Here is an 11845-nt window from a genome sequence, read left to right on the forward strand (position 1 = left end):
ATTCCTATAAGACTCTGTGCCTCATTCCAAAATGATATACGACGACTTACGAGAAAGCGAAGACGTATTTTGAAGAAATTCATACGAGAAGAATTGAATCGATCGATATGTAAAATTGTATGTATACACACACTCGCGTGCATTCCCCCGTGCTTATAATTATAAACTTAAGGTGATTAAATTCATAAGAAATTGGTATTCTCTTGCCTTCTGTATATTCGACAAAAAAGGAAAAGAGAGAGAGAGAGAGAGAGAGAAATAATATAAATCTCAAATTATGCCTTAAATTTACGCGTTTTACGACCTCTACAGCCAATTAAGTACTGCAAAACATAATAGAGAATGAAATTATCAGAAATGCAAAATTTCAGTCGCTCCAAATCATTCGCAATAAAATTGTTGCTTCGTTGTTATTATAAACAACTCCTTCTCACATTATTACTATAATAAATAAACAAGCAAATTAATATAAATAATATTCAAATGAATTGGCATAATCAACGGCTGCGAAGGCATACGCGTTATATTATTACATTTATGATACAATTATTGCCATTATTAATCAGTCGATATTATTACAAAAGATACATGCTAAGCTGAATATTATTAGATAATTATGCATTTCATAGAGTTATGAAGAAATTTATCAAAAATGTATGTCATAGCATTGTACTATACTACCAATCAATACTTAAGATATTGCTTAAGATGATACTTAAGATGAAGAGAAGAAGAGATAAGAAGAGAGGAAACAGCGAAAGAAAACTTAAACGATGTACTTGAACGGAATAAGTAAGTATTTCTCACGGATACGATGATTTCGTGGGCTAATTTAACACAAACAAATTCTAATCTCGCTAGTTTAAAATATAATAATAACTAATAATAACTAATAATAACTAATAATATCCGATGACAAACAATACAAACAATTGGATTGTGGAGAATATATTTTGTTGCTGACGAGCAAAGAATGGTCGGTGTAAATCGAATTTGAATTTAAATAATTTCCTCGCCTTGAAGAAATTGTTATGCATTCTCATTTGGCTAAGAAATATAAATGACAGCGATTCAAAACAATTTTCAAAACATGAATATTATCACACCCTAGGAAACGATTAATCGCTTCAATCAACTACCAATCAAATTAATCTCTTATGTAAAAGTTCGAAAAAAAAATATTTAATTAGGGCCATTTTTCGAAAATTCTTTGAATCCTATTGCCTCGAGTAAATATGAAAAATAAATTACATTTATAAATAAGCATTCGCAATTAAAAATTTAATACCCTACAAAATTGTAATTGCTGCTAATTATTTCCGTTATTTATAAAGATAATTCTTTTTTTTTCTTTTTTTTCTTTTTTTTTTCCGTTTTAACAGTCGTCCAACCACGCATAAAATATTTCTTTCCTGTTCTAAAAATATTACTCAATCTTATAAATGTCCGAATGAACTACGAACAAAATTATAGTTCGTTTTAACGTTTATTTTATGTATTAAATGGCTCTTTTCATAAAATAATTCTATTGGTTAATTTACAATGTTTCTAACAAAATACGGAATTACCGGTATAATATTACGGCCATCTACTTTTCAACAAATTCAAATAAATACTAAACTAAAACTAAATTTAATGAGTTTAATCGATTAATTGCACGGTATTGTTGCAATAAATCATATAAATGAGAAGAAAGAAACATCTCAATAATAATTTTAATAATCGTAATAATCTCATACGAATTTCGCCCATTAGGTTATCATTCAATTTAAAAATTCTTTTTATGTACAATGTCGTAACATTATAATTATCATCTGCTGATGTTTATATGTTTTTCAATTTTATCTAACATTTAGACATAATGATACGTAATCATTAGAATAAGGTATAAATAGCCTAGATAATTATAATGAATAAAGTTTACTTTTAAGATTCGGTTAACGGTGAAGCTAAATAATGTTAAAAACATTATTATTATCTGTTGTCGTAGGATACATTTTCTTTCAATTGAAATCGGTCTAAGTTTAAGGTTTAAGTAATTGAAGATTAAAGTTTAGAGTAAATAATAATCATTTTAAGAGCTTCGTAAGAATTCAGTAAATGTAAATGTACGTTTAAAAAAAAAAAAAAAAAAAAAAAAACTTTGTACTTACTTTGTACAAACAAAATTAATAAGATGAAAATATTCAATTTTTTAACCTACATTTTATCATGAATAAATTGGTCGTTATACTTTAATAAATTTATAATATTTTGTTTCATACAAATTTTTCTGTTTTAATTAGCATATGAGTCATAAATTTCAAAGTATGTTTTACCAAATGTGTATCAGGAAACACATTATTCTTAGAAATTAAAAAATTTTATCTTTACAACAGTTCATTGAGCATACGAACAATGTTGATTAATATATTAATTACTATAATAACATTTTTTATTATTTTTTTTTTTTTTTTTACAAAATAAATGCATAACCGTAATGAATGAAAAATTAAATAAAATAATAAACACGTGTCTTATTAGCATGTATAATGAATCTATAAATAAAAAGTAGCTTAAAATACATTTAAAGTTGATGTTTTATTATTTATATATATAAATCATATTATTTATGTATAATCATAATAGATCTTTAAGATATATGAAATATATTTGTACACTAAAGCAATATTTATGTTTATTGTAGTACTATTGTATTATATTTTATTATACTATTGTAATAATATCAATTTACAATTTCGTTTATCAAAATGTTAAAGAAATTAAAATATTTTACAGTAATATTTTTATTGTCTTATAAGAGAGCTCGATTGAAGCAACTTTTCGTTTAGAAATTAATTTTATTGCTTCTTTAGATGACTCAAACCTATTACGTTCAATAAAGTTCAATTTACTTTAATAAATCAGGAATGTAAGAACAACAAAGAGCAAATGTTTTTATATAGGCTTTTAACCATAGAAAATAATATATATATATATATATATATATATATATTTTTTTTTTTTTTTTTTTTTTTTTTTTTTTTTAAACCAAATTAATGATAAATTTTTTCGAGCTGGAAATTATTGTGTTTATTCCCTGTAACGGCAATTCCTTCGAAGCTTACAGACCTAAATTATTGTAATATTTACATAATATACTTCAAGGTCGAGTAAAATTAATTCTTACTGTTTATTTTTCATCAAAGAATATTGTTTAACGTAATATTGTTTTACAAAATAAACATTATATATTACATTTTCGTATAAACAGCAGAGTAGCATTAAAATATTAACTATTTTAGTTGTAACATAACAAATACATAATAGATATTCAAAATAAATGTTTTATTGAATTACTAATCAAGTATATTATATTATAATATTATAATATATAGTATAATATAAAATATTATATATTCTTTGGTATATTTTATACAAAATATGTGCAGCATTCATAAATATTTTTCTCCGATTAATATTGAAAGTAGTTTTTATCAAAACAAAAGTAGACTTACGAAATATTTAGCTCTTCATTTTTATCGAATAAACTTTCAATGATTAAATGTAGTAATCCTCGTAAGTTTGGTGTATCGCAGGATTTTAATTTCAACGAATGTTCAGTGCTCGTTTATGCGTACAATGCATAACAACAAACAATGCCACACATCGAAAGCAGATTTAAGGCTTTGGATTTTTTCACTCTATACAAGAAGATAGTTTTGTACAATCTATGCAGTCAATTTATTAATACATCTTTTACGCAGGTAAACGCGTTGAAATTATGCATTAGTCAATAAATTTAATATTAAACTTGATGATTTCTTTATTATTATTATTATTGTTGTTGTTGTTGCTGCTGCTGCTGTTGTTGTTGTTGTTGTTGTTGTTGTTGTTGTTGTTGTTATTACGTTACCTCGCTTCAAATCTTTTTATTTTGTTTCTAAAACACGTTCATCATACTTTTTATCGAATTTATTAAATGAATTATTTATTTAGAGACATCATAAACAGATTTTAAAAAAAAAAAAGTTATATTCGTGCACAAGCATTCAAGAAGTTTATAATTGCATGTGTATACGTATATGTGGACGTAATCATTGAAAGCTTCATTACTATTAATTTTACTGTACCTATAAACAAAAATTATAATAAATTGAAATTTATTTATGAGCTAACTAGTTGTCTATTATAAGAATTTTGAGCGTTACTAATTATAAAATACTGCTTTATAAATTATAATGATACTATTGAGTTTTCTCTGTGACAATTGATTGTACAAAGTTAAAAAAAAAAGAGCTAATAACCGTCATAGTTTTTTGCAGATATGCAAAAAATTTTGTACAATATTATATATTATAATTACTAAAATTAATATTACAATAAATATTAAAACTGTCGAATAATTAATATTGATCGCAAAATCCGAAAATTAAATAGAACAAGTGAATGAACGAGGTTTTTTTTTGTTTCTTTTTTTTTTTTCGAAAAAATTATATAAATTAATAAATTAAGCTTGTAAAAATAAGCAATATGAACTGGATGCTGGATATCGTAATTAAAATGACATTATAATGGAAGGTGAATTAGAGGAGGAGATCCATTAGTTTTTTACATTTGGTCTAAATAATATAATAAAAGAGAGTGTTAGAGTAACAATTAAAATTGTATTATATCCAAAGATTAATTATAAACTTTGGTCTTTAATTAATTATGCGCATAATAATGAAGGTCGCGAAGAAGATAAAAAGAAAATAATTCAAATTTCAATTTATAGGGAAAGCGTATAGATAAAAAAAAAAAATAAATAAATAAATAAATAAAATGACGAAATTATTACGTATGCGAAGAGATAGTGAATAAGTTATACCGAATTATTATTATTAATAAAGAATGATGGAAGTACGTTGTGACGGGCAAGCCTAAGAGCTATTAAATTTTTTTTTTTTCGTTTTTCCTTGTGTTTGTCAACAAAATGATTAAAAAATTTGGTCCATTAATATTAATCGTTATATTACTTTCTAAACCCATCTCTCTTCTTTTATTATGTGCTCAATTAATGTAATTATTCTTCTTGGATTTAAACAAAGGACACTTAAGGTTTAGTTTAATTGAAAAGTTAATTCACTCGATCAATAATTAAATTTGCACATTATAAATTCGCCAATACGTACACGATCGGATTTTCTTAACATCTTGCCCGTTAATCCCGTAAAATGAAAAAATTGTATTATCCATCCTTGTCCGATCGCGTCAAAATTCCATTCGCTTTTTCTCGCTCGTAGGGCAAATTAAGCCATTTAAATCGCCTCGATTTTATCGCTATAAATTATTATAAATATAAATAAATAAATAAATAAATAAATAAATAAATAAATAAATATATATGTGTTGAATGCATGTACAACTCGGGGAGTTCAATCATCGTCGATCGACTTGCATTTCTTCCACTCCGTCATGCCTATTTTTACTTTGATCGGGATAGCGCGTCTCAATAAAAGGAAACGATCATCTAATCATCAAACACTAATAGTAATCAAGACCGACGCTTATGAATTAATTAAACCAACTAAGTATCATTACATGTTGAAATAATCAAAGGACAAGGCGACGTCGTACTATATAATTGAATACGAATGATCGTGTAATCGCAACGACCGTTACATTCTAAATATTGCTCGATGTAACAATATGTGCATGCGACGACTTAATAATGCTGTTGAACAAGATGTTGATAGTTGGAGGACGTGGGATGCGTCTATCGTTACAGGCACGACGTACTATGCGTGTAAACATGCCGGTCGCTCATCGATCCATTTCTTTCCAACGACATGGAGGCAGGTGGGGTAAATTGTACACAACGCCAGGTGTTATAGAGGAAGGTACATTAGCTCCCTCCGCACAATGGCATAATATCAAATTACTTTTATGAGATATATGTGCTTTGTATTTCAGTCTCGAAACTTGTTCACGATTATGTCAATAAATAGGTTAGATATTGCTTTCCTTTCCAGCTTTGTCGATAAGAATTTTCACTGACCGCATATAATAATAATACTTGGGCGTCATAATGATCTGTTTGGATTGCATTAGACTTACGAACAGATTAACATACACTTACGTTTATTAAATATGTATTATTTATTTCGTTGAAGATAAGGTTAGTACGCGAATTAACCAATGTCGTTTATAAGTGCTTATTCTTTATACTATTTACTCTTATTCTCATCCCATGTATGTCAATTTATAAAATATTATTTTATTATCGTTTGTATACAGATTATATATAAATTGAGTCAACGATGGCATTTTCATTCAGAGCTGGCACAAATTGGTGCCACGACTTCCCTAAGCTCGCTCGTGAATCTGGCTTTTATTTTAATATGCATGCAACTAGAGTGCGAGTTGATTGGAATCGCATAAGTAAATATTATCACTATTTAGAGCATTATATTGAAGAGAGAGAGAGAGAGAGAGAGAGAGAGAGAGAGAGAGAGAATTTAACATCAATTCTGTGATAAAATCTTTAAATATTTATTTTTATAAATCAAATAATTGCTTAAAAGATTTGACAGTTTATACTTTTTCTTTATATATATATATATATAAAGTTTAATCATTTGATTATTTTTTGACAAATTATACATTTAACTGATTTAATTATGTATCCATTAGTATTTTCGTTAAGTTAAAATGTTATCTTCTTGATAATTATAAGTATATAAGATTATTATATTTTTTTTTAGGTTCTATTGATATAGATCGAGTAATAAGAGAAAGAGATTTTCAAATTGTCGATGAAAATGTCAACAATGTCATTGATTATTACTTGGAAAGCGAATATGACGTTAAGATTTTGGATCCAAATTTTGTTAAATTATTTCGCTTAGCGCAATTGGCTGTTGAATATTTATTATATTGCAAACAATATTTAGATCAAAGTGTTGTTATTTTAAAAGAAGAACTCAAATACAAAATTGAAGAGAACATTAAAATGAAAGAAGAAGTCATGAAATTACAAAATTCAATTAGGGACATTAAAGAGAAACTTAAAGAAAAAAATAAATGTATAGAAACAAAGTCCGACATACGTGGAGAAATTCATAAAGTAAATACTCTTTATTTAATAGACATAATTTAACTTTAGGTAATTAACTTATCGATAAAAGAACATTAAATGCATGCATAATTTGTTACTTCTTCCATCATCTTAATATAATATGAATAATTTTTTTCATTATTTAATAGCTTAAATCAATGATTTATTTAATTAAAATGAAAATGGCATCTATTATGTATTTACACTATTATTATTTATTAATTGATAATAAGCATTAACATGATTATACATTAATTATCTTAAAGTGCCCGACTGTATTGGTTTAGTAGATCACTTGAGTCAATTTCTTAAATTATTCGGATTTTTCTACTTTCCGCCTGATTTTTTTTTAAACTTTTTGCAAATTTTTTTTTCATATTTCATTGGATTTGTGAATATTAAAGAAAATAAAGCTCCGCTTTATATATACAATTCATCCGACTTATAGTTTTACATGAAAATTAAGAAAACGAATGCTTCATTTTCTCGTAGTGCCCATATTGTCCAAAGACATTCATATCAGCGTCATTTGCAAATGCTCATTTAATTCGACGACACTCTAATATTTCCGAGGCACTGTCTAGCTCATCACCAGTAAACGATGAATACAGAGCCGAGACTGAAAAATTGCATAACGAAATAAAAACTTTGAAAGAACGACTGAATCAAACCGAGCGAGTTATTAGAAATGAATCTAACAAGCTGACTTTACAAAATGAAATATCAAACAAAGAAAAGGGAACGGATTTAATGAACGACGGTGTTTCCTTACAAGGGGAGCAGTATAGAAGATACCAAGATGAAATGAGTGATTTGAAAACCATGCTGTTTACGGAAATTAGAGTGAGAGTTATTTAGTAAAAGTTCTATTAATAATATGTTAAAAAGTTATAAAAATTGTTTATTTTCAATCTGTTCGAATGCAATAGTTGTTCATTATTAAAAAAAAAAAAAAAAAAAAAAAAGTATTCATCATCTTTCATTAATTAATTTTTGCTAAACTAATATTATAAATAAATAAATATAAATAAATATAAATAAACAATACATTGAATTTAATCTTTGGTTGTTGTAAAAATTGTTTTTTTTTTTTTTGTTGTTTTTGTTTGTTATAAAAGCATGAAATATTTGGAACTTGAGTAAATCAAATTTAATATTATATTTTGGCCCTTTTACTAATTCAATGTAAACAATTGATACTTTTATTAAATCATTGTATTGTTCAAATGCAAAATTTTATCAACATCATTTACATAATTATATCTAATTATACTAATATTTAATTACTAATAATTAAAAAAAAAAAAAAAAAAAATTGAAAAAAATTACAATCAATTTTAAAAACAATTTCTATTTTTTATATTTTAAAGGCATTTAATACATTACTTCTTTTTATTTTTTGTTTTTATCAACAATTTTTTGTTAATTATTGATTTAAACGCGTGAAATAAATTGCATGTTTTCTATAAAAATAATCTGAATTATATACCGAAATATATCTAATATTATGCAAATCTTGATTTATTTTGTTTTTTAACTTAATTAGAATATTAAAAAGAAAGAAAACAACTCAAATCAGCATGAGAATGCGACGAATCACGAAGGGATTAAAGAATTGGCCAATCAACAAGAAAGTGAAATTCAAAGATTAAAAAATCAATTACAAGAACATGTAAGCTTTATTTTTCAATTTAAACAATTAATTCCCATTAGCATAAATTTTGATGTGATAGATGGTAAAATATAATTTTAATTGGTTCTGAAGCTAACATCGAATAAAAATGAAGTTGAGGTGAAGCTATCGAAGCAAGAAGAATATTGGAAGTCGAAAATTGAGCATCTTGAAAGCCAACATCGCAGCGACATTGAAAATCTATTTGGTCAAATGAAAGTAACGCAAGAATCTGCAATGAATATGAAAGCCGAGTACGAAGGAAAAGTTTCATTTTTGGAACAACAATCCATCGATCAATCGAAATTACTTACTGCTCAAAGCGAGCAACTTAAAAGTCTTACGAAAGATATACAAGGCGCTCAGAGCATAAAATCTACGGAAAATGATATCGAAATTAAAAAATTCGACAATCAACGTACGGAATGTATAAATGAAAGTGCCGTCGATAAAAACAAAGCAACATTGAAATATAAAAAGATCAAAGATAATACTAAACAACCCACTAATAATCTCAAATTCAACGAAAGCTATTATAGACTGTTGAGGAATAAAAAAGGTGAGGCATCGCCCAGAATGAAGAGTCACAACAAGTTATCTGGAGAATATCATTCTTTAAATCAGAAAGACAAGAAGCCCGAAAGGGGTTCGCTTTGCAAAATTATGACAAAAGCCGGCATGCGATATTCCTCTTTAAATGAGTCAGAATCAAGTGAAAGCAGCACCGATATAGAATCGGAATTTGAGTTTGAAGAAGAAACGGACGGAGACACGAGCTATGATGTAACACACACCAGTAGCACCAACGATGAAATGCAAAAAGAAATGGGAAATAAAATTATTCAGGTAGTCTTTTTATCCTATATATATATATATATATATATATATAAATATATGATATATAATTGATAAATCTTGGTAAATATTTTTAAATTTCGAAAAACTGCAAAATCTTATGAACTTGAAATTACAGCGAACCAGCCCCCGTCTCTCGTTAAAAACGAATACATCTTCGGTATCAGTTGAGATAATCAAAGGAGAATTGCAAGACGCTTTTGAAAGTAAATTAAAGAATTTAGGAATCGATCCGGAATGGAGTACAATACCAATAGCTACATTTAATGAAAAAATGGAGAGCATTAAGCATCAGCAAAATATTTTATCTAAAGTAAGTGAACCTCGTATTTGATAGATTTTTTTTTATTATTATGATAAAAACACGAATTTCAACGAATTTCAAGCCATTAAACATTTTAAGCAAAGCGAACTTTATTACCACGTATTTTCAGAAACATCCGAAATATGAACAGATACGTCGAAAATTACTCGAAGAAATCATTAGAAGAATAAACGTGAGTGAAAAATGTCCTAAGAGATTCGAATTAGAAAAAAAATCATTTTTAAATAAAACGATGAAAAATGTCAAGTCAAAGGCATTGAAAGCATTTCATGACTTTAAAGTACAAAAAAGCAATGGTAAGAGAATTGTAATAATAATAAAAAATTGTTTTTTTATTTTTAAATACGAAGTATAAAGTAAATTAATAAGGACTCGATGAAGAAACGGAGAGTAAACGAAGTAAATTTTGAAGAAAAGAAAAGAAAAAAGGGTATAAATCAATATGCATTTTCTAAAAGAGAAATTATTATTAACACTTGTCGTTGATATAAAAATGATCATTATTTAATTTAAAATGTATATTCATTGATTTATATTAATTCAAAATGATTTGATTAATTTATCATAGATCTTTGATTTGAATACATTACGAGTACCATTACAATCATATTATCCTTTCTTATAACAATGATATAATTATTAGATACTTCGACGTCGGTCGTGAGCTCAAAAAATTCAACACCCAGAGAGTCTCAAACAATGCATAAGTTAAGCCTTGAGCTTTTACCAAATAAACCGACTCAACTGGATATCCAAGAAATGAAACGACAAATTAAATCTGAATCGGATAAAAAGCAAAAAAGATACGAACCAGTGACGAGATCAAAAAAATCCAATTTTCATAATAAAACAAAGATGAACGAAACAGTGGTAGAACCAGTCCTGGAACCATCCAAGTACATAAAAAAGCTACATCGTTCTTATCAAAGTATCGAAGAGTTCCTAAAAGATATTAAAGAATCTCCAAAATTAGATATGCCAAATACAAAAGTGGCTTTATCTCCTTCGTCAACTATAAAGTCGATACTCGAGGATTCGAGTCCTGGAGTTAATGAGAGCGAGACAACGAAACCCGATACCACGTGGGCTCCGGCATCACCAAAAAATAATAAAAGCGTTCTTAAGTCAACGAGTGGATCAATGGGAAACATAGTGAAAAAGAAAGTTCTTTTTGATTTAGAAAAAGATAGCACCTCCGAAAAAAAGTGTACTTCAACAAAATCCATCGGCGAAATTATTGAAAAGGAATACAATGAAATTAAAGAATTTAATGATATTGGCTGGGATTTTCCAAGGTCAGACTTAGAATAATTGATTAATCTTCTATATGATTTACAAAAATCAAACGAGCATTGAATAAAATTATATTACAATGTTTCATTTATGTTTTGTGAAACCTTTAGTATCGTGGAAGAGCAAGAGCGAGTAACTCGGAAGAAAAGTTCGAGTACCGAGAATATTCAATTAAAAACTTCGCAAAGTGAAAAAATTGCTGAAATTTCGAGAAAAATTCAAGAGAAGGTCTAAAGCATATACCATTCAAATAAATCAATCGATCGAGACGTCGTCAACGTGATATAACAAAATTTCAACCAATCAATTTTCTTACTTTCAGCTCGAAACTGCACGTCGCAAACCACTTGGATCGATAGAGGCTATGTTTTCATCTAAGACACTATCAGCTGATAATGATATAATTGAAATGACCCACAGTAAACAGAGTTCAATGGACATGATGAATTCCATATTGGATTATTCAACTAGTCAAGTTGATATCAAAGCTCAAAGTAATGCTAGTCAAGTGCCTCCTCGACCTGCACCTCGCAGGCAATTATTCGAAACCAAAGATATTGATTTGAACACAAATATAAATGATTTATTACCAATTGATTGATACAAGGTTTCCTATGAAAGA

General features: G+C 27.1%; 1 protein-coding gene across 1 annotated transcript; it reads left to right on the forward strand.

Annotated features, from left to right (window-relative positions):
* Positions 1–6258: 6258 nt before the first annotated feature.
* DZIP1 (DAZ interacting zinc finger protein 1) lies at positions 6259–11845 on the forward strand. Its single transcript, XM_011507403.1, has 10 exons — positions 6259–6402; positions 6726–7087; positions 7571–7921; positions 8625–8750; positions 8844–9596; positions 9724–9918; positions 10040–10226; positions 10574–11226; positions 11317–11451; positions 11546–11845. Exons 1-10 carry the CDS (start codon positions 6282–6284, stop codon positions 11822–11824), a joined length of 3162 nt encoding a protein of 1053 aa, XP_011505705.1. The 5' UTR covers positions 6259–6281; the 3' UTR covers positions 11825–11845.

This window comes from Ceratosolen solmsi, unplaced genomic scaffold (assembly GCF_000503995.2).
Source record: "Ceratosolen solmsi marchali unplaced genomic scaffold, CerSol_1.0 scaffold6, whole genome shotgun sequence".
Classification (NCBI taxonomy): Eukaryota; Metazoa; Arthropoda; class Insecta; order Hymenoptera; family Agaonidae; genus Ceratosolen; species Ceratosolen solmsi.